The sequence below is a fragment of the Chiloscyllium punctatum genome, chromosome 10 (assembly GCF_047496795.1).
Source record: "Chiloscyllium punctatum isolate Juve2018m chromosome 10, sChiPun1.3, whole genome shotgun sequence".
Classification (NCBI taxonomy): domain Eukaryota; kingdom Metazoa; phylum Chordata; class Chondrichthyes; order Orectolobiformes; family Hemiscylliidae; genus Chiloscyllium; species Chiloscyllium punctatum.
This window is the reverse complement of record NC_092748.1, coordinates 106,991,882-107,016,426: the sequence shown is the minus strand read 5'-3', so window position 1 is coordinate 107,016,426 and position 24,545 is coordinate 106,991,882. Positions and strand designations below refer to the sequence as shown.

At 43.9% G+C, this 24,545-nt stretch overlaps 1 protein-coding gene across 1 annotated transcript in view; it reads left to right on the top strand.

The window, feature by feature from the left end:
* LOC140482418 (contactin-associated protein-like 5) overlaps window positions 1-24,545 on the top strand; it is a 1,108,772-nt gene that overhangs the window by 629,956 nt on the left and 454,271 nt on the right. Inside the window, exons 12-13 of the mRNA XM_072579902.1 lie at window positions 3,509-3,628; window positions 8,680-8,883. Coding sequence (XP_072436003.1) covers window positions 3,509-3,628; window positions 8,680-8,883 — 324 coding nt within the window. The remainder of the gene's footprint in view (window positions 1-3,508; window positions 3,629-8,679; window positions 8,884-24,545) is intronic.

The window sequence follows — 24,545 nt, the reverse complement described above, 5'->3', positions numbered from 1 at the left end:
CTTCTACATCTTTCCTATAGTGCAGGAACCAGAATGTATGCAATACTCCAAGTGCGGCCACACCAGAGTTTTGTACAGCTACAGCATGACCTCATGCTTCCGAAACTCAATCCATCTACCAATAAAAGCTAACACATTGTATGCCTTCTTAACAACCCTATCAACCTGGGTGGCAACTTTCAGGGATCTTTGGACATGGACACTGAGATCTCTCTGCTCATCCACACTACCAAGAATCTTACCATTTGCCCAGCACTCTGCATTCCTGTTCCTCTTTCCAAATGAGTCACCTCACACTTTTCCGCATTAAACTCCATTTGCCACCTCTCAGCCCAGCTCTGCAGCTTATCTATGTTCCTCTGTAACCTATAACATCCTGCAGCACTATCCACAACTCTACTGGCCTTAGCATCATCTGCAAATTTACTAACCCATCCTTCTACGCCTTCATCTGGGTCATTTATAAAAATGACAAACAGCAGTGACTCCAAAGCAAATTCTTGCGGTCCACCACTAGTAACTGAACATTTCCCATCAACCACCACCACATCTGCTATCCTCCAGTCTTCTTTCAGCGAGCCAATTTCTGATCCAAACTGCTAAATTATCCTCAATCCCATGCCTCTGTATTTTCTGCAATAACCTGCTGAAGGGAGCCTTATCAAATGCCTTATACATATACGCCACATCAACTGCTTTACCCTCATCCACCTGTTTGGTCACCTTCTCAAAGAACTCAATAAGGTTTGTGACGCACAACCTACCCTTCATAAAAATGTGTTGATGATCCCTAGTTAACTTATTCCTTTCTAGGTGATTATAAATCCTATCTCTTCTAGCCTTTTCCAACACTTTACCCACAACTGAAGTAAGGCTCATTGGTCCATAATTAGCAGGGTTGTCTCTACTCCCCTTCTTAAACAAGGGAACAACATCTGCTATCCTCCAGTCTTCTGGCACTGTTATGTAGACAATGACAACATAAAGATCAAAGCCAAAAATCTGCAATCTCCTCCCTGGCTTCCCAGAGAATCCGAGGATAAATCTCATCTGTCCCAGAGCACGTATCTATTTTCACACTTTCCAGGATTGCTAACATCTCCTTCTTGTGAACCTCAATCTTGTTTTCTGGGAACTAGGAGTTCCACAGTTTTATGAGCCTTTGAAGAATTGGGTTTTATACTGGAGAACTGAGACCAAAGTCATATGCTGAGCTACTGTCTGAGAATGATGTTGGTAAATGGAGCTCAAGAATAATCTCAGATTTGACTGTTATACTGCATCCCCCCAGCCTCTCATATACCCTTCACCTGTCTATATGCTGCTGCCATATCTGTTTAAACATATAGATTAATGTGTGCAGTTTAGTTACCCTACTTGCATACGAGGTCGTTCAAAGACGATTGTGGTTTGTCTTATGAGGAAAGATTAAGTGGTTTGGGCCTACACTCATCAGGGTTTTGAAATGTAAGAAGTGACTTCCCTGAAACCTATAAGATTTGAAGCAGGATTGACAAGGTGGATGCTGAGAGAATGTTGTCCCTTACTGGGGAACGCAGAAGTGGAGGGTGCAGTGTATACATAAGGATTTTAAATACAGAGGAGGAAATTCTTCTCTCATAGAGTTTGAGGCTCTCTCCCCTGGAGAGCAGTGGCTCATTGAATATGTTCAAGATTGAGTTCAACAGATTTTTTTTCATAGACAGATGGGTGAAAGGTTATGGGGAATGGGCAGCAAGCAAAATGGAGTTCAGGTTCCAATCAGATCAGCCATGATCTTAATGGCTGGTGACTGAGGAAAGCTCCAAGACCCAAGTGGCTGATGCCTACTCCCGTTTCTTATGTCATTCATCTTTCAAATGGTGTTTCTCCTGGTATGGGATTATCCCTCTCAGTTGGAGAGAAAGGGTTGTGGAAGGAAATCTGCCGCAAGCAGACACAATGACAGAGGCATCAAGCCAGAGACTAAGACTCTCATTCTTCTTCTGGTTCTGACATCTTGGATGTATCTATATGAAAGAAACACTTATGTTTAAGTGTCAATGTCAGCAAATCTGCCAGATATTCATTTGGATCACATGAGGGATGTGCCATTGACACCGAATCCCAACATTCTCAGTTCCAGGACTGCTGGGCAGTGCCAGAAGAATTCATTGACCTCACCAGGATAGTTAGATAAACACATCCCACCCTTCATATGTAGGGCCCGTCTGCATTGTAACCAATTTATGTCTTTAATTTGCACGTGGTCCCAGTTGGAACTATCATGCTAATGAAGAGCAATGTGTTAAATATTGTTGTAATTCCTTCCTTCACAAGCATTGCCTGTATCGTTGTATCTGTTCATCACAATTTGCTTTAATCTGCACCTCCCTCTGCTGAAATTACAATTTAAAATTCCAAACTGATATCTCCTTAAGGGGGTATAAACTATTCAGTTTAAACTGATTGTAGGCCATCAATGGACTTGGGGGAGGAAATAATTCTGGGGTGGGGCCTCTGACAAACAAACTAAGCCTTTCAGTAAAGGTCCAAGAAAGTGTAATAATGTTGTGAACAAGGGGACAAGAAATCCTGTGGAAGGTTTAGAACTTAAGCAGTTAATTTGGTTTTGGTTTTTGCAAGCTGACTTCAAGTCATACAGTTCAGAAGCAGACTCTTTGGTCCAACTCATCCACGCTGACCAGATATTCTAAAGTAATCTGGTCCCATTTGTCAGCATTTGGCCCATAACCCTCTAAACTCTTTCTATTCATGTACTCATCCAGATGCCATTTAAATGTTGCATTTATATCAGTCTCCACCACTTTCTTTCATAGCTTATTCCACGCACCCACTGACATCTGTCCTTTAGTTCCCTGTTAAATCTTTCCCCTCTTACCTTAAACCCTATGCTGCCTAGTTTTAGACTTCATGAAGAGTGGGTCATTTATCTTTGTTATTGAAAGAAGTGCAGACTCTTTAGAAGAACAGTCTTACACTCGTGCACCGTCAGCAATGGATGCCCTTCACCAAGAATAAATTCGATGAAAAGAAAAAGTTAGCTTCTTTGCAAACTGTTGATTGGGTTTCCATTGGTCATTAAAGCCTGCCATATGAATACTTCACCGAATCTCTCCCTCCCATCCCCCACAACATACTTATAATCACGTCAATAAACCATAGTGACATCTTCACCTGAAAATGCCCTGCCGCTAAAAAAAAGTAGTGAAAAAGGTATGAGTGCTCCTGAATTACCTGAGTAAGCAGGAATAGAGCATCTCATGAATTGCAGGCTTGTGGTCTTTTTTTTATGTGGTTTCAAGATTCTATGACCGTATTCCCAGCTGATTTTGTGGCTCATCCCATCACCATTCATTTGAGCTCATGCATTTTCCACTGCTATTGTCATAAGTATTCTCATTGTCACATTTTTCAAGTCCTGTTTTACTCCAGCTGGCTGTTGGTATTATGATCATGGAAATATATTATACTGATACTGTGTTTTTTTTAATGTATGTGTATATAGCCAGGTATAAGCAGTCGTGTGAGACATACAAACACACAGGGAATACATCCGGCTTCTTCTCCATTGATCCCGATGGCAGTGGTCCACAGAGACCTTTGCTCGTCTATTGCAATATGACAGGTGAGATTGTCCTTTTTAAGTTTCTAAGCATGTTCATTTACATCTTGCCAACAAAGCAGGAATGACAGTAAACACAATTATAGCATGAATCCATGCAACACATTAGGACAAAACGATTGGGAAATGTGTCGTTCAAACAGAAGAAGAGGCAGTAACTGAAGCAATTGTTAACAAGTTACGATTCTTGCCAAATTAGATATTGATTAATTCTTGACTTGCCCACATTTGTTATACTCTAAGTGATAACTCAGTCATACTGCGGGCTTGTGCAATTAGCCTGCGCTAATTTATTTTCCTTGTGACTTTTTCTTCAGTTCCATGAATGTCCAGTGTAAACTCATAGAATCCCTACAGTGTGGAAATAGGCCCTTCAGCATAGATATTACTGCAGTGGGGGAAGGAGGAAATTCCAGGACCTTGACCCAGCATTAATGAAGCGATGGAGATTTTTGTTTAGAATCTGTCCAGTATGGAAACAGGCCCTTCGGCCCAACAAGTCCACACCGACCCTCTAAAGAGTAACCCACCCAGATCCAGTACCCCACATTTACTCCCTGACTAATGCACCTGACCTACACATCCCTGAACACTATGGACAATTTCGCATGGGCAATCCACCTTACCTGCACATCTTTGAATTGTAGAAGGAAACCGAAGCACCCAGAGGAAATGCACGCAGATATGGGGAGAATGTGCAAACTCCACATAGACAGTTACCCGAGACTGGAATCAAACCTGGGCCCCTGGATCTGTGAGGCAGCAGTGTTAACCACTGAGCCACCAAACCACACCTCCACTGAGCCACTCTGTACTAGCCTCCTGCTTTATTGTCTCTTGTGGCATCTTTGAACTGATATTGTTTCAAAATAGTGGGATAGTTTTGTCATTTGTTTCAATTTTTGGATAAAAAATGTGTCAGAAGATCCACAAATAGAATCTCATGCTAAAGCTGTGGAGACATGGGTTCAAATTGCAATGTAGATCATAGAACATAGAAATGTATAGCACAGGAACAGGCCCTTTGGCCCACAATATTCATGTGCTTATCTGAAAATCCCTTAAACCCCCTAAAGTTAGTTTCAATTGCATTGAGATCCCACTCATATTTGCCTTCATCACCACCCGGGAGCATGTTCCAGACTCCTACTGCTCTCTGTGTAGGACACCTGTCCCTCACATCTCCTTTGGACTGTCTCCCTCTGACCTTAAATGCATGCCCCCTAATTTTAGACATTTCACTCTGGAAAAAAGATTCTGACTGTCAACCCAATCTGTATGTCTCATAATTTTATAGACTTCTATCAAGTCTCTCCTCAGCCTCCACCTCTCCAAAGAAAAGAACCTGAGTTTTTCCAGCCTCTCCTTACGCTCATACCCTCCCATCCAGGCAACATCCTGGTAAACCTCTTCTGTGCCCTCTCCACAGCCTCCACATTCATCCAGTAATGTGGCAGCCAGAACTGAATGCAATACTTTTTAAGTGTGGCCTAACCAAAATCTTATAAAGCTGCAACATGACATCCTGGATCTTCTACTAAATTCCCCAACCAATAAAGGCAAGCATGCCATGCACTCTCTTTCCCACCCTATCCACTTGCCTGGCCAATTACAGGGAGCTATGGACTTGTACCCCAAGATCCCTCTGTATATCAATGCTGTTCAGGGTCCTGCCATTAACTGTATACCTTTCCTAAACATTTGATCACCCAAAGGGCAGTATCTCACACCTACATGCATTAAACTCCATCTGCCATTTCTCTGCCTATACCTACAATTAATCTACATCCCGTTTATCCTTTGTATCATCTGCAAACTTACTAACCCACCCATTTACATTTTCATCCAATTCATAAACATATATCACAAACAACAGAGATCTCAGTACGGATCACTACAGAACATCACTAGAATTAGAAATAGAATCCCTACCATGTGGAAACAGACCCTTTAGCCCAACAGGTTCACACTGCCCCTCTGAAGAGTAACCCACCCAGACTCATTCCCCTACCCTATATTTTACCGCTACCCTATGGGCAATTTGGCATGGCCAATTCACCTAACCTGCACATCTTTGGATTGTGGGAGAAAACCAAAGCACCTGAAGGAAACCCACACAGACACGGGGAGAATGTGCAAACTCCACATAGACAGTCGCCCGATGCTGGAATCAAACCCGGGTCCCTGGCGCTGTGAGGCAGCAGTGCTAACCACTGACCCACCATGCCACTCCACTAGTCACAGACCCTCCAACCTGAAAAACACCCTTCTGCAACTACTCTCTGCCTTCTATGGGCAAGCCAATTCTGAATCCACGTGGCCAAGTCACTGTGAGTCCCATACATCTTACTTTTCTGGATGAATCTACCATGAGAGAGCTTGTCAAAAGCCTTACTTAATATCCATGAAGCCAACACCCATCATCATGGATCACCTTTGTCACCTCTTTGAAAAATTCTATCAATCTAGTAAGGCATGACCTTCCCCCACACACAGCCATGCCGACTAGCTCTAATTAGACCATGCTTTTCCAAATGCATGTATATGATGAACTCTTAAATGAGGTCAATAAATTTGAAATAAAAAAGTTAATCTTAGTCATTTTCACTATGGTAACTATCACAGACAGTGGGGCAAAACTAATCTAGTTACAAATACCTCTTTCAGAAAGGAAATCTGCTATCCTAATGAAGTCAAGCCTACTCTTCCCAACCCAGAAGAATATGGTTGACTCTTAACTGCCTTCAGGAATTGCCAAAGAAGCAACTTAGATCAAAGCCAGTTAGTAATGGGCAATAAATGCTGTCCTTGACAGCAGTGCCTGCATCTCTTGAAAATAAAGATCTAGACAAAATTTATTGTAAATCTTGATTAGACCATATTTATGTTCTCAGTTCTGGTCTCCATATTACCAAAAAGGGTAGAGAGGGTCTAGGATTTAAAAAAAACATTTATTCACAGGATGTGAAAGTCCCTGGCTTGGGCCACAATTATTGCCTGACTTTAATTGGTTTGGAGATGGTGGTCGTGAGCTGCTTTCTTGCACTGCTCCAGTCCTTGCAGTGTAAGAACACTCACTTCACTATTGGGAAGGGAGTTGGAGGATTCTGTTCCAGTGACTGTTTTATAAGGTGGAAATTCTAGGGGAATTAATGTTCACTGCACATCAAGCTCCATTCAGTCTGATGCTGTCCCATCATCTTTGGGTGAATACAATTCAGTTCTGCATAAGTATCAAAGGGAACAGATCCATTCTGTGCAGCTGACAGAAATCCTTTGTAATTATGCCTCATCATTAATGTAAACTGTACCGAATGCTATCATGCAATAAATTACTCATTATCTAAGTCAGGCACCCTTATGCTTAATCTCAGCAGTGGTCTATCCTCTACCTAATAATTGAACTATGATATGCCACCAATGGTAGTATTTTGAATATCTCAAGAGTTCCTTGCTACAACAGTGATAGTGAAATTATAATATATAAAAATAAACATTGGCCTACAAAATGATACCTGGGGTTCACCGATTATGAGGTGAGATTATACATAATAGGACTGTTTTTTCTAGAATTTAGATGATTATGGAGTGAACAGATGGAAATCTTCAATAAAATAACAGGAAAAGATAAGGTGGCTAAGCTATGGGGGAATTCTAGAACTAGGGGCATAGTCTCAGAATTAGGGCCAGACTGTTCAGAAGAGATGTTAGGAAGCATTTCTACACAAAAGGGTGGCAGAGGTTTGGAACTCTCTTCCACAAATGGCAGTTGGTGTTAGATCAGTTGTGAGCTTTATATCTGAGATAGATACGTTTTTGTTAAGCAAAGATAACAAAGGATATGGGCCAAACTCAGGTACATGGAGTTAGGCGACAGATTCGCCGTGTTCTCAGTGAATAGAGGAACAAGCAGGAATGGCCGAATGGCCTATTCATGTTCCTATGATCCAATGGTCCTGTAATATGTTTCAAATCAGGATGGTGTGTGACTTGGAGGAGAATGTGTGGGTGTTGGGGTCCCATGCATGTGCTACCCTTGTCCTTTCCAATGGGGAAACCACTCAGTCTAGAGTTCAGCTCTTTTGCTCATGTTATTGTTAAGTATGTCTTTGTTATAGCACTGTTGATGGCACCTTCCATCACTGTACTGGGGCGGTAATTGGCCACATTAAGTCATCCTACGTTTTGTGGTCAGGACATACATGAGCAATTTTCCACATTGTTGGATAGATGCTAGTATTGCAACTGTATTGGAGCAACTTGGTTCGGGGCGTGCCTAGTGCAAGACCACAAGTCTTTAGTAATTATCGGCTAAACTATCAGAAAAGGCTGAGGCTTTTTCTTGAGTCAACTTAACGCTGAGGGATGACCTGGACGAAGGTCTTCAAAATGTGAAAAGAATTTGATAAGGTAGACAAAGACACTGTTTCCATTTTTATGGGGGAATGCGACACTGGTGATCAGAAATATAAGATTTTCACCAATAAAGCCAATGAGGTATTTGGGAGCTCTGTATTTACTCGCTGTGGTTATAAATGTGAAACTTTGTGCTATAAACAGTAATTGAGACAAGTAACAATGAAGGAGAAATTAAATTAATACAGAAGGAGGAAAAAATTAAAGAAAAAGCACCTTGATAGGGTGAGACAAAGTAATTTGGGAGGAGACATTTGCGGAGCATAAATACCATCAAGACCTTGTAACCGAAGGCATGTCTCTTTGCTGAGTGTTATATGTAATACAACATAAACTGAACGTAATGTTTCTCGAGTTGGGAGATTGATTTATATTAAGTGTTGGCACACTAGGTAGAATTTCAAAGGACAATTGAAACAAATGTGTTTTTCTTGTTTATAAGCTGCATGATTGTCAATTAAGTAGATTCCAGTGTAAAATCAGTGCATAGCAGTTCGAATGCAGGATGTCTAATCATAATGACGACAGATTGTTTCATGGGTAAAACACCAATTGATTTTTCTATTTAGCACTTCTGTTCAAGGCTGTACATTGAACAGTTATTTTCCATTGACATTGTGTACTCATTACTCTGACAGAAGATAGAACCTGGACCATAATTCAGCACAACAACACGAAGGAAACCAAATTACACGGTTCTCCCAATCAGGACAAGCCTTACGTCGCGTCGTTCAACTATAGTGCCAATGTGGAACAGCTGCAGACAATGATTGATCGTGCTGAGCACTGTGAGCAGGAGATAGCCTACCACTGCAAGAACTCGCGCCTCCTGAATACACCTGGTAAGTATTGTCACTGGTGCCATCACTTGCACGAAAGCAACAGGAACATGACCCTAAATGTGCAGGGCATTTCCCCTCTCCCCAGCTGACATCTTACTGAGATTGCAATGAAATTGGTCTTTAACTTGCAATGTGAACGCAACAGCCTTCTCTACTTCAACAGAAAACCATTCATTCATCCACCCATCCGCTGAAGAAAATGGTTAGGAATGGAAATGCTGACAATTATTTAACATCTTCTGTAGCTTTGTCTAATATAAAGTTGCTCTCTCTCATGAGAATGAGACAACTGGGTGGTGGTTTAACCTAAGGGTCAGCATGCCTCAGGTAAGGGGTGAGGTTGAAAAGATGGGATCTTCCTCAGCCAGTGAAGGAATTGAACCTGCACAGTTGCTTCAGATACTCGAACCAGATAAGTAACTTGAGTTGTATCCATTGTTGTGGGAAAATATGACAGCTAAACAGAACACTGCAAAGGTTCATAAATTGCACTGCGATAAATGACCTGATATATATTTGTGGATGGTGTTGGTTGAGGGATAAATATTAGTCTGAAGCACTTTGCCTTTCTTGCTTGGTGCCATGAGATCATTCCCATGCATGCACTTTGGTTTAACATTCCTTGAGTACTACACTGAAGTGTAGAACACTGGTTAGACTGCAACTGCAATACAATGTGATGTTCTGGCTCCTTGCCAAGGGAAGGATATGTTTCCACAGAGGGAGAGCAGTGGAAGTTCACCAGACCAATTCCTGGAATGGTTGGACTCTCCCATGAGAAGAGGAGATGAGTTCTGCACTGTTTAGTGTTTGGAAGAATGACAGGGGATCCCATGGAAATATACAGAATTCTGAAATGGATAGACATAGTAGTTGCTCAGCAGGTACTTACCCTGGGTGTGGGGTCAAGAACTAGGGGGATACAGTTGCAGAATAAGAGACAAGCCATCTTGGACTGAGATGAGAGGGAATTCTCCTCTCAGAAGTGAGTCGATGGATTTCTCTATTTCAGAGGTCTGTGGAAGCTCAGTCATTAAGTGCATTCAAGGCAAAGATTTATTCACGACATCAAACAGTATGGGATTTGTGGGTTCAGGTGTACATCTCTTTAAAATGCCATGAGCAGCTGCAGAAAATAGTCAAGAATGCCATTGGAATAATGGCCTCCATATGCTGCAGTTATACAAAACCCTACGCCGACCCCACTTGGAGTACTGTGAGCAGGTCTGGGCACCCCATCTTAGGAAGGATATTCTGACCCTGGAAGGAGCTCAACACAAGTTTACAAGGATGATATCTAGACTTCAGCAGTTGAGTATAAGAAGAGATTAGAAAAAAATAGGCTTTTATTCTCTTGAATTTAGAAGGTTAAAGGGAACTAATCAATGTTTTCAGAATATTGACGGGGAAGTACAGGGTAGATAAAGATAAACTATTTCCACTGGTTGAAGATTCTAGAACGAGGGGGGCACAGTCTGAGAATTAGGGCCAGGCCTTTCAGGAGAGATGTTAGAAAGTACTTCGACACATAAACAGTAGTGGAAGTTTGGAATACTTTTCCTCAAATGATGGTTGATGCTAATTCAATTGTGAAATTTAAATATGAGAGCAACATTTTTTTATTCAGCAAAAGATCTGGGCCCAAGGCAGCATGTGGAGTTAGGCCACAGATCAGCCATGGTCTTATTAAATGGCAGAGTAGGCTTGAGGGGCTGAACGGCCTGTTTCAATGTTGCTAAAGGCCTCCTCCTGCTGCTGCTTTCCTGAATAACACACCCATTCCAGGTATTAACCCTGTAAATCTTCTCTGCGCTGCTTCCAACATATTTCATATGCTTCCTTTAATAAGGGATCCTATACTATGCATGGGAATGGATACTTTCATATTGCACTCCATCTCTCAGATGTTTGCCTATTCATGAAACTATCTGTCACTTTGTATCCTTCTCAAGTCCTCTTCAAAACTCACTTTCTTATTAACTTTGTATCATTAGCAAACTTACCAACCAGATCTTTGGTTCTTTAATCTAATTCATTTATATATGTTGTTCGAAGTTGAAGTACCAGAACTGATCCACTCATTACATCTTGCCAACCAGAAAATGACCCATTTGTGCCTACCTACATTCTGTTTCCTGTTAGCCTGCTAATCTTCTATTCACATCAATTTAGGTGTCAGTTTCTTGTTTGTGATCAGTTATTTGCCGATTTTTTAGGTGGTTCAAATCACCCGCAGATCCCTGGTTATGACACTGGACCTATTCAGGAAATGTGAAATGAGAAAAGTAGTAGACAGGTGTTTCAGGGCAAAAGAATCTCTGCATTTATTAAATACAAAATTCATAGAATTCCTACAGTGTGAAAACAGGCCCTTCGGCCCAGAAAGTCCACACCAATCCTCTAACGGGTAAACAACTCCCCTAGCCTATTACTTTACATTTCTCCCTGACTAATGCACCTAACCTTTACATCCCTGAATATTATGGACAATTTAGCATGGCCAATTCACCTAACCTGCACATCTTTGGAGTGTGGGAGGAAACCCAGGCACTCGCAGAGAGAACGTGCAAACTCCACACAGACAGTCACCCAAGGCTGGAATCAAACCCGGGTCCCATATGCTGTGAGGCAGCAGTACTAACCACTGAGCCACCGTACCAGTATAATAAACAGTGAAATTAACACAATTAACTACATAGAGGACTGTAATTAGATGCACTAATAGATTAAACACAGGTTCAACACTATTAGAAGCTTAACACAGGTTTTGATCTCAGAAACTTTAATCGGGCTCCTATCCTTGGAGTACCTGCACTGTCACCACACATCTTCCCTCCTACCCATGCTAGCTAGGTTGGAAACTTTGGGATCTCGGGAGTTTTAGCTCACTACTGGGGAAAACTGCGATTTTGAGATACAGCTGACTGTTCCTGCTTGATGTACCTGGTGCCTCGATGAAGACTTCGAATGGTGAGGCCTTCAGCCTGGACTGAGTCCGCTGCTGCGATAGGACGCGCTTTGGATTTATCAGGTGAGTACTTGGTTTTCCTTACTTCCTGGTGGTTTTTACGGTCGGTTTTCACCTCAGGATGTACGTGGAGGCCTTGTTTTTGGGTGTTGTCAGTTCTCAGGTCTGCTGGTTGTGCTTGATTGCTGTTGGTTCTCCTGGTACAGAACAGGCCTGTGTTGGTAGGTTTTGGAACTGATGTCAGGATCCCTTTTCTGGACATGGTTGTGGAGATAGTTCTTGGGGAGATAAGTCTTTGAGATCCCTCTTCTGGAGAGATAGCTGTGCAGATTGTTCCAGGGGATACAGTTCTTTGGGATTCCTCTTCTAGAGGTAGCTGTGCAGATAGTTCCTGTGGAGAATCATACTCTCAAGTGAGATTGAGGCCTGCAATTATACTGATTTTGGGTCCCTTATCTTTGAACCAAATCTGCATGTGCCATTGTGTTACTGATGTTTCCTTTGGTGGTGAGGGAGCGGCGGTGAAGGAGGCCCAGGACCTCCATGTCCTCGGCAGAGTGGGAGGGGGAGTTGAAATGTTGGGCCACGGGGCAGTGTGGTTGATTAGTGCGGGTGTCCCGGAGATGTTCCCTAAAGCGCTCTGCTAGGAGGCGCCCAGTCTCCCCAATGTAGAGGAGACTGCATCGGGAGCAACGGAAAAATTAATGATATTAGTGGATGTGCAACTAAAACTTTGATGGATGTGGAAGGCTTCTTTAGGGCCTTGGATAGAGGTGAGGGAGGAGGTGTAGGCGCAGGTTTTACAGTTCCTGCAGTGGCAGGGGAAAGTGCCAGAATGGGAGGGTGGGTCGTACGGGGGTGTGGACCTGACCAGGTAGTCACGGAGGGAACGGTCTTTGTGGAAGGCGGAAAGGGGTGGGGAGGGAAATATATCCCTGGTGGTGGGGTCTGTTTGGAGGTGGCAGAAATGTCGGCGGATGATTTGGTTTATATGAAGGTTGGTAGGGTGGAAGGTGAGCACCAGGGGCGTACTGTCCTTGTTACGGTTGGAGGGGTGGGGTCTGAGGGCGGAGGTGCGGGATGTAGACAAGATGCGTTGGAGGGCATCTTTAACCACGTGGGAAGGGAAATTGCGGTCTCTAAAGAAGGACACCATCTGGTGTGTTCTATGGTGGAACTGGTCCTCCTAGGAGCAGGTCCGGCAGAGGCGGAGAAATTGGGAATACGGGATGGCATTTTTGCAAGAGGTAGGGTGGGAAGAGGTGTAATCCAGGTAGCTGTGGGAGTCGGTGGGTTTGTAAAAAATGTCAGTGTCAAGTCGGTCGTCATTAATGGAGATGGAGAAGTCCAGGAAGGGGAGGGAGGTATCAGAGATGGTCCAGGTAAATTTAAGGTCAGGGTGGAATGTGTTGGTGAAGTTGATGAATTGCTCAACCTCCTCGCGGGAACACGAGGTGGCGCCAATTCAGTCATCAATGTAGCGGAGGAAGAGGTGGGGAGTGGTGCCGGTGTAATTACAGAAGATCAACTGCTCTACGTAGCCAACAAAGAGACAGGCATAGCTGGGGCCCATACTTGTGCCCATGGCTACCCCTTTGGTCTGGAGGAAGTGGGAGGATTCAAAGGAGAAATTGTTAAGGGTGAGGACCAGTTCAGCTAAACGAATGAGAGTGTCAGTGGAAGGGTACTGTTGGGGACATCTGGAGAGGAAAAAACGGAGGGCTTGGACGCCCTGGTCATGGAGAATGGAGGTGTAGAGTGATTGGATATCCATGGTGAATATGAGGCATTGGGGGCCAGGGAAACGGAAGTCTTGGAGGAGGTGGAGGGCGTGGGTGGTGTCTCGAACATATGTGGGGAGTTCCTGGACTAGGGGGGATAGGACAGTGTCGAGATAGGTAGAGATGAGTTAAGTGGGGCAGGAGCATGCTGAGACAACGGGTCAGCCAGGGTGGTCAGGCTTGTGGATCTTGGGAAGGAGGTAGAACCGGGCAGTGCAGGGTTCCCGGACTATGAGGTTGGAAGCTGTGGGTGGGAGATCTCCTGAGGTGATGAGGTTCTGTATGGTCTGGGAGATGATGGTTTGGTGATGGGGGGTGAGGTCATGGTCGAGGGGGCAGTAGGAAGAGGTGTCCTCGAGTTGACGTTTGGCTTCAGCGATGTAGAGGTCAGTGCGCCAGACTACCACTGCGCCCCCTTTATCCGCTGGCTTGATGATGAGGTTGGGATTGGAGCAGAGGGATTGGAGGGCTGCACGTTGTGAGGGTGAGAGGTTGGAGTGGGGGAGGGAGGTAGACAGGTTGAGGCGGTTCATGTCCCGGCAGCAGTTGGAAATGAAGAGGTCGAGGGCGGGTAATAGGCCAGCGCGGGGTGTCCAGGTGGATGCAGTTTGTTGGAGGTGGGCGAAGGGGTCCTCGGAAGGTGGGCGGGAGTCCTGATTGTGAAAGTAAGCTGGGAGGCGTAGGCGACGGAAGAATTGTTCGACGTCACGGCGTGTATTAAATTCATTGATGTGTGGACAAAGGGGGATGAAGGTGAGTCCTTTGCTGAGGACTGATCGTTCGTCCTCAGTGAGTGGGAGGTCTGGGGGGATGGTGAAAACTCGGCAGGGCTGGGAGCTGGGATCTGGTGTTGGTAGCTGTATCAGCCGCATGGCTAATGGTGGAATAGGTTCCGAGGAGCGCTGGTTATGGAGGTGGGTGGATAAAAGTTTGTTGTACTTCCAGTTTTTGATGTTTGAGTTGGAATTGAAATACTGTTTGTTGAGAGTATGAATTCTCCTGAGGATGTAGTACAGAGTGGGTCCTTTGCAATTCTGAGAGAGTGTGGCCCTCAGCTGAGGCAGGGCTGACTGTAGAGAGGTTAGGTGCCGGCGCATTGCTGCAAGTGTGGAGCGGAGGAACTTGAAGGAGAACTGTTGCTGGTGTTTTTGAATCTGTAGTCTGTACTGTTTCATTGTTCTTTTCAAGAGAATTTGTGAATTGGATATTTGAGCTGTCCCTGTGTCTGTAATTTTCCCAGACTAGAATCCGGCTGACCTTTCTTTTTAACTTTTAAAAGTTATTTGGTAAGTCCAAGAGCTTGGTCGAATATTGCCAAATATGGGGATTTCTGCTCCATCCTACACAGGTTACCCCTCTACACCATGTGCTATTATTATCTGCAATGATTTTTGATGTGTCTCCTTATCAAATACCTTTTGGAAATTTAAGTACAACGCATCTACCATTTCCCTTTTATCCACAACACAAGTTACTTCTTCAATGCACCCCAGTAAGTTTGGTGAACATGTTTTCCCTTTCACAAAACTATGTCGACTCTGCTTGATTACTTTGAAATGCTTTAAGTTCATGCTGCCATATCATTAACAATAACTTCTAAGCCTCTGAAAAATGTTAAGCTACTGGCCTGTAACTTCTTACTTTTTGTCTTCCTCGCTTTGTTGAATAAAGAAGTTGCATTTGTCATTTTCGAATCAATGGAACCTTCTCTGAATCTAACAACGTTTGGAAACTTGAAACCAATGCATCAACTATCTTATCGGCCACATCTTTTAAGTACTCCTCATTTATCATCCCATATCTCCAATAATTTATTTCAGTCCCACTTCCCTGAGGATTATAATTTTCCTGGAATTCTCACTCACCTCCATTTTCTGATTTACTGGGATCTTATCTGTGTTGTCTGAAATGAAGACAGATGCCAATTACATGCTCAATTGATCTGTCAGCTTCTTATCTTCCAATATTAATTCCCCACATTCACGTTTTATAGGAACAACACTCACTTTGTTACCTTTTAATTTAAATATGTATAGAAATCCTTACCATTGTAGAAACAGTACCTTTGTATATTTAAGCCTGAGATAGATTAATCCTTGATGAGTCAGGGAATCGAGGGTTACGGGGAAAGGGCAGGAAAGTGAGGTGGGCTGGATCAGCCGCAATCCTATTGAAAGTAGACAAATAGGAGGCTGGAAGAACACAGCAAGCCAGGCAGCATCGGAAGGTGGAGAAGCCAATGGTTTGGGTATTTGGGGTGGCACTGTGGCTCAGTGGTTAGCACTGCTGTCTCACAGTGCCAGGGACCCGGGTTTGATTCCAGCCTCGGCGAATGACTGTGTGGAGTTTACCCATTCTCCCTGTGTCTGTGCGGGTTTTCTCCGGGTGCTCTGATTTCCTCCTGCAGCCCAGGTGAATTGGCCAAGCTAAATTGCCCGTAGTGTTCAGGGATGTGTGGGTTAGGTTAGTAGTCAGAGCAGAGAAATAGGGGAATGGGTCTGGGTGGGATACTCTTCAGAGGGTCAGTGTAGACTTGTTGGGCTGAAGGGCCTGTTTCTGCACTGTAAAAATTTTATTCTATTTTAAAAAACCTTCAGGGCAAGATGTGGGGGTAGGTGGAACTACTGATAAAGGGGATGAGTGTGATGGGGAGACTAGTGTAGTGGCAAGGTAGGGATAGGTAAGCACAGGTAATGGGTATGACCTGGTTGGTCAGTGGGAGGGATGAATCCTTTTGGTAGGTGGAAGGCAGGGTCGGTCAGAGGGATGGAAGTGCAAAGGCAGGGCTGGAAAGAGAGCCAGGAGATGGCTGGGAAGTTTATTAGAAATTGGAGAACTCGATGTCAATCCTCTGGGCTGTAGATGCCCAGACAGAAGATGAGATGTTCTTCCAATTTGTGGTCGGATTCACTGCAGCAATGGAGGAGGTCAAGGATGGACATGTTGGAGAGGGAGTCGGAGGGGGAATTGAAATGGGCAGTGACCAGGAGGTCAGACTGGCTGTTTTGAGCCCAGCCAAGATGTTCAGTAAAACGGACACCTAGCTTATGGTAGGTCTCACCTATGTAGAGAAGACCTTATTGGGAGCACTGAATACAGTAGACTAGGTTGGAGAGAGGCAGGTGAACCTCTATCTCACCTGGAAGGACAGTTTGGGACCCTGGATGGAGGTAAGGGAGATGGTGTATGGGCAGTTGTTGCATCTTTTTCATTTACAGGGGAAGGTGCCAGGGCAGTACGAGGGGTTGGTGGGAAGTGTCGTGCGATCAAAGGAATGGTGAAAGGAACAGTCCTTGTGGAAGTTGGAAAGAAGTAGGGAGGGGAAGATGTTCTTGGTGGGGGGTCTAATTGGAGTTGGCAGAAGTGTTTGACGATGATACGTTGGATGCGGAGGCTGATGAGGTGGAAAGTGATGACAAGGGAGACCCTGTCTTTATCATGTTCGTGAGAGTGGGAATTAGAGCACTGGAACAGGGACTGGAGGTGGTTCCCTGGAGGGCTGTGTAGCTGACAGAGGGGGAAAAGAAACAATATTTGAAATAGGAGTTCATCCAAGATGCTTAGGAGTGGAACTTTTTAGGAATTTCTTGGGCCCTCCCACAGAGGCCTGAGAAACTCTAGTCTACATTTGACTGTGAGGAGGGAACAAAGTTTCCTACTTGAGGCATATTACCTATAAACCTTGGAATTAAGATCTGATATGAAGGACTGGGCTGGAAAGCTGAGTTCAGCTGCGAGGAATTGTCATCACTTATCCCAATACTCCAGTGATGGAGCAGTGATGGAATCAATCAGGCCAGTTTCTTTGTCAATGTCAACATTTAGCTAACTGAATGAAAATGCTCTCCTTTGATTCTGACAAGTCGCCTGGTCCACCTTTTACCTGCTTTGTACCTGGCAGCATTCATGTAACCTCTTTCTGAGATTTTGAATGGGAGCTCAGTGTGGCCTGAAATGTAGTTCATTTCACGATCACATGAAGGACGAGGATATTTTGGAAACATGGAAAGATCGGAATCAATTGGGATTTGATCAAGTAAATAGAGGGAAGGAGATTTGTAATTAGATAACACAGATTAGAAATAATTGAAAACTTAAAGATTACTTTTTAAAAAAACTTGTGGAAATACTTAAACAGGGAAACCTTGCGGGACTAAAGGGAAAGAGAAGGGAATTGAGTCGAATTGGTGAGTTCTTTCAGGAACCACAACCTCCGCCAATACTGAGTAATGCTATGAAGTCAATTGTTTTGAATTGACACGTGTACGCTCCAATATGTTTGTTAAATTTTATCTTTGAAAGTTGCCACTCAGGTGGATAGAGTTTGTAAGAAGGCCTATGGTGTATTATCGTTCATTAGCAGAGGGATTGAATTCAAGAGTCGTGAAGTGATGTTGCAGCTGTACAGGACTTTGGTTAGGCCACATTTGGAGTACTGTGTGCAGTTCTGGTCGCCTCACTTTAGGAAAGATGTGGAAGCTTTGGAGAGGGTGCATAGAAGATTTACCAGGATGTTGCCTGGAATGGAGAATAGGTCGTACGAGGATAGGTTGAGAGTTCTCGGCCTTTTCTCATTGGAACGGCGAAGGATGAGGGGTGACTTGATAGAGGTTTATAAGATGATCAGAGGAATAGATAGAGTAGACAGTCAGAAACTTTTTCCCCGGGTACAACAGAGTGTTACAAGGGGACATAAATTTAAGGTGAAGGGTGGAAGGTATAGGGGAGATGTCAGGGGTGGGTTCTTTACCCAGAGAGTGGTGGGGGCATGGAATGCGCTGCCCGTGGGAGTGGTAGAGTCAGAATCATTGGCGACCTTTAAGCGGCATTTGGATAGGTACATGGATGGGTGCTTAATCTAGGATAGAAGTTCGGCACAACATCGTGGGCCGAAAGGCCTGTTCTGTGCTGTATTGTTCTATGTTCTATGTTCTATGTTCTACCTTTGCAATGGGGAATGAAGCCAGAAATATTATTTGAGCCCATCTTTCTGTTTTGAAACTGCTCATTAGCAACTATATGTAGCAATCATATATATGCCAGTTGGATATATGCCAGCAATAAATGCCAGTTGGAATCAATATGCTGATTGCTTTTGAAACATGTGAGCTCACGATTAGTTCTATGCTTGGTAATGCCACGTTAACTTCAATGACAACAAAGGATAGGCCATTTGTGACCTCTTACTCCGTTGCCTGTCACCTCACTGGACCTGCTGCTTTGCATTCTATTGAGTCTCAATTTAATGGTCTGCCTGGCTGTTGGATGATAACCAGGCCCGCAGCCTCTTCTTTTCTACCCTGCAGAAAGCAGGGGTCAAATAAATTGCTTGAAGTGAAAGATACAGGATGCATGGTTATCCCAGTCTCTCTACAGTGAGCAAAAGGCCCAATTGTAAAACAACTGTTAAAAGAGCTTGTGTGGTACAGTGGTAGAGTTCAAGTACCATCTGCTCCAGACGTGTCTGATAACAGGTTGATTCAAAAATAAAACACATAAGACAACAGAGCCCGGATAGCTTAGTCAGTAGAGCATCAGACTTTTCATCATAGGGTCCCAGGTTCATGTTCCTGTTCGGAGTGCTTTGGAGTGGCACGGTGGCTCAGTGGTTAGCACACTTGCCTCACAGTGCAAGGATCCCAGGTTCAATTCCAGTAGTGGTTGACTATCTGTGTGGAATTTGCGCATTCTCCCTGTGTCTGCCACTAATTTCCTCCCACTGTCCAAAGATGTGCAGGTCAGGTAAATTGCCCATAGTGTTAGATGCAGGGAAATGAGTCCAGAGGTTCGGTGTGGACTGGTTGGGCTGAAGGGCCTGTTTCCACACTGTAGGGAATCTAATCAACAGAGCATTGAGTAAGGGGTTGGGAGGTCCTGTTGCAGCTGTAGAGGACATTGGTAATAGTCATAGAGTCATAGAGATGTACAGCATGGAAACAGACTCTTCAGTCCAACTTTCCATGCTGACCAGATATCCTGAATTAATCTCATCCGATTTGCCAGCAATTGGCCCATATCCTTCTTAGTCATCCACCCATCCAGATTATTTTTAATTGCTATGATTGTACAGCCTCCACTACTTCCTCGAGAAGGATCTGGATTCATGGTGCTGGAAAAGTACAGCAGTTCAGGCAGCATCCAAGGAGCAGTAAAATCGACGTTTTGGGCAAAAGCCCTTCATCAGGAATACTCTAGCAGTTCATTCCATACACACACCACCATCTGCGTGAATAAGTTACCCCTTAGGTCCCTTTTAAATCTTTCCCCTCTCACCCTAAACCTATGCCCTCTAGTTCTGGATTCCCCTACCCCAAGGAAAAGGTCTATTCATCCTATCCATGCTTTTCGTGATTTTATAAACCTCTATAAGGTCATCTATCAGCCTCTGACACTCCAGGGAAAAAGCCCCAGCCTATTCAGCTTCTCCCTTTAGCTCGGACCCCCCAACCCTGAAAACATCTTTGTAAATCTTTTCTGAACCCTTTCAAGTTTCACACTTTTAGAATATTGTGTGCAATTCTGGTCTTCCTCCTCAGATACTGAAGCTGTCCATGTTGAAATGAAACAAATCTGGACAATATCCAGGCTTGCGCTTGCAAGTAGCAAGTACCAAGTAGCAAGTGCCATACATGCCACACAAATGCTAGACAATGGCCATCTCCAATAAGAGACAACCTGAACACTGGCCCTTGGCATTCAACAGTGTTACCATCACTGAATTCCTCACTGGCAACATCCTGGGGGTTATCATTGGCCAGAAAGTTGCCTGGACTTACCACATAGACACAGGGGCGACAGGAGCAGGTCAGAAGTTAAGAATACTGCGATGAGTCACTCACCTCCTGACTCCCCAAAGCCTGTCCACCACCTACAAGGCACAAGTCAGGAGTGTGATGGAATACTTTCCAATAACACTGAAGAAGCTTGACACCATCCAGGACAAAGCAGCCCACTTGATTGGCACCACATCCAAAAACATCCAATCCCTCCACTACTGACACTCAGTAGCAGCAGTGTGTACTATTTACAAGAAACGCTGCAGAAATTCATCAAAGATCATTAGACTGCATCTTCCAAACCCACAACCACATCCATCTCGAAGGACAATAGCAGCAGGTACATGGGAACCACAACAACACCTGCAAGCTCCCCTCCAAGTAGCTCACCACCCTGATTTGGACATATATCTCCATTCCTTCACAGTCGCTGAGTCAAAATCATGGAATTCCCTCCCTAATGGCTTTGTGGGTCAAGACAGAGCAGATGGACTGCAGCGATTCAAGATGGCAGCTCACCACCACCTTCTCAAGGACAACTAGGGACGGGCAATAAATACTGGCCCAGCGAGGGACACCCACATCCCACAAGCGAATTTGAAAAACAAAAGACTTAGAAATATAGAATTGTCACAGAGCAGAAAGATAAAATTTGGTCCATCATACTTGTGTCAGTAATATTACCCAGTGTCGATCTTCTGTCTTTCCCCCCAAATCCCTGCACATCATTTATGTCCAAATGATCATCTTGTGCCTTGTTGAATGTTTCCATTGAATCTGCCTCCACGATGTGTCCAGGCAAGAACTGAAAGTGCACATTTACCATGAACCTTCCATGACTCCTGGACACATCAATGTGCTAAGCAATAGCAAGCTCCCAATAACAGCCACAACATAATGATCATAAGGTCATAAAATGTAGAAGCAGAATTAAGGCCATTTGACCCATCGAGTCTGCTCCGCCATTTGTTCATGTCTGATATGTCTCTCAACCCCCCCTGTCCTGCCTTCTCAGCATTCCCCTTGATCCCTTTACTAATCAAAAACCTATCTAACTCTGTCTTAAGGACACTCAATGACATAGCCTCCACAGCCTTCTGTGGCATTGAGTTCAGCAGAGAAATCTGTTTATTTGTGATTTTAATTGAGAGATAAGCAAAAGCCTGGGTTTCAAGAAATATTCCACTGTTGTAAAGAAAATGTTTACCTGAGATACCAGACAGGGCTTATGCTTAATGTCTCATCTGTATAAAAGAATCTTCTTCAGTGTAATGTTCCTTCTGTCTCGCCTTTGAACTTAACTTTCTGACTCAAGAAGGGACAGTGTACCGCACTCTCAGTTAGAGTCATAAAGTCATAGAAATGTTCAACATGGAAACATACCCTTCGGTTCAACCTGTCCATGCCAACCAGATATCCCAACCCAATCTAGTCCTACCTGTCAGCACCCAGCCCATATCCCTCCAAATTGTTCTTATTCATATACCCATCCAAATGCCTCTTAAATATTGCAATTGTACCAGCCTCCACCACATCCTCTGGCAGCTCATTCCATACCCGTTCCACCCTTTGTGTGAAAAAGTTGCCCCTTAGGTCTCTTTCATATCTTTCCCCTCTCATCCTAAACCTATGCCCTCCAGTTCTGGACTCCCCGACTCCAGGGAAAAAAGACTTTGCCTATTTATCCGATCTATGCCCCTCATAAGTTTGTAAACTTCTATAAAGTCACCCCTCAGCCTCCGACACTCCAGGGAAAACAGCCCCAGGCTGTTCAGCTTCTCCCTATAGCTCAAATCCTCCAACCCTGGCAACATCCTTGTAAATCTTTTCTGAACCCTTTCAAGTTTCACAACATCTTTCTGATAGGAAGGAGACCAGAATTGCACGCAATATTCCAACAGTAGCCTAACCACTGTCCTGTACAGGTGCGACATGACTTCCCAATCCCTGTACTCAATACTCTGACCAATAAAGGAAAGCATACCAAACGCCTTCTTCACTATCCTATCTACCTGCGACTCCACTTTCAAGGAGCTATGAACCTGCACTCCAAGGTCTCTTTGTTCAGCAACGCTCCCTAGGACCTTTCCGTTAAGTGTATAAGTCACGCTAAGATTTGCTTTCCCAAAATGCAGCATCCCGCATTTATCTGAATTAAACTCCATCTGCCACTTCTCAGCCCATTGGCCCATCTGGTCAAGATCCTGTTGTAAACTGAGGTAACCCTCAGCTTCTGGGTAATCCAAGATGGAGGACGGGAAAAATTTCTCGTTGTAACAGCTGCTCCTTTTCTGAGGTATTTTAGGAGTTGGAGGTGATTTCCTTGAATTCCAGGAGGAGAAATTACTGTTTTATATGCTGTTGCATTGTTTTGGAACTTTGGAAAAAAATTATATACTGTAAATATTGCTATTAAAGTGGACAAGAATTTGGTTCATTTTTCATTCAGCAGATGCATTACTATTATCACGAGTAAGCAGAATCAAACATGTTATCTATTAAAATTTATGTAGCTTGAAGAACTTGAGCATCATCAGTTATGTTTACACAGTAAAGTTGGGTACTCGAAACTATTCATTTATGAATGCATCTTTTTAGTGTTTATTTTAAAGTTATCTTATTACATCAAGGATTCAAAATTGGATTTTGACATTTGGTTTACTCTTATATTTTTGGGTGGATTGATAGAAAAACAGATTTCTTCCTGTTAATCTGTGACAGTAGAACTGGATAAACAGCAAGTTTTAAAAAAAACAAAAGAAATGCGGATGCTGGATGTCAGAAACAAAAACAGAAATTGCTAGAAAAACTCAACAGGTCTGCGGAGAGAATATGTTTTGGATCCAGTGACCCTTTCCAGAAAAACAAGTTATACTTTCCTCTGAGTGCGCTGACTTCGTCCCACAGTCCAAAGATGTACAGGTTACATGGATTGGTAATTCTAAATTGTCCATCGTTTTCAGGGACATGCAGGCTAGGTGGATTAGAACATAGAACATAGAACATAGAACATTACAGCGCAGTACAGGCCCTTCGGCCCTCGATGTTACGCCGACCTGTCATACCAATCTGAAGCCCATCTAACCTACACTATTCCATGTACATCCATATGCTTATCCAATGACGACTTAAATGTACTTAAAGTTGGCGAATCTACTACCATTGCAGGCAAAGCATTCCATACCCTTACTACCCTGAGTAAAGAAACTACCTCGGACATCTGTCCTATATCTATCACTCCTCAATTTAAAGCTATGCCCCCTCGTGCTCGCCGCCCCCATACTTGGAAAAAGGCTCTCCCTGGACACCGTATCTAACCCTCTGATTATCTTATATGTCTCTATTAAGTCACCTCTCAACCTTCTTCTCTCTAACGAAAATAGCCTCAAGTCCCTCAGCCTTTCCTCGTAAGACCTTCCCTCTATACCAGGCAGCATCCTAGTAAATCTCCTATGCACCCTTTCCAAAGCTTCCACATCCTTCTTATGACCTGAACTATACACAATATTCCAAGTACGGCCGCACCAGAGTTTTGTACAGCTGCAGCATAACCTCATGGTTCTGGAACTCGATCCCTCTATGAATAAAAGCTAAAACACTGTATGCCTTCTTAACAACCCTGTCAACCTGGGTGGCAGTTTTCAAGGATCTGTGTACCTGGACACCGAGATCTCTCTCCTCATCTACACTACCAAGAATCTTACCATTAGCTCAGTACTTTGCATTCCAGTTACTCTGACCAAAGTGAATCACCTCACACTTGTCCGCATTAACCTACATTTGCCACCTCTCAGCCCAGCTTTGCAAGCCCAGCTTTGCAGCTTATCCAAGTCTCTCTGTAACCTACAACATCCTTCAGCACTATCCACAACTCCACTGACGTTAGTGTCATCTGCAAATTTACTAACGCACCCTTCTCCGCCCTCATCCAGGTCGTTTATAAAAATGACGAACAGCAGTGGACCCAACACTGACCCTTGCAGTACACCACTGGTAACTGGACTCCAGGATGAACATTTCCCATCAACTACCACCCTCTGTCTTCTTTCAGCAAGCCAATTACTGATCCAAACTGCTACATCTCCCACAATCCCATTCCTCCGCATTTTATACAATAGCCTACTGTGGGGAGCCTTG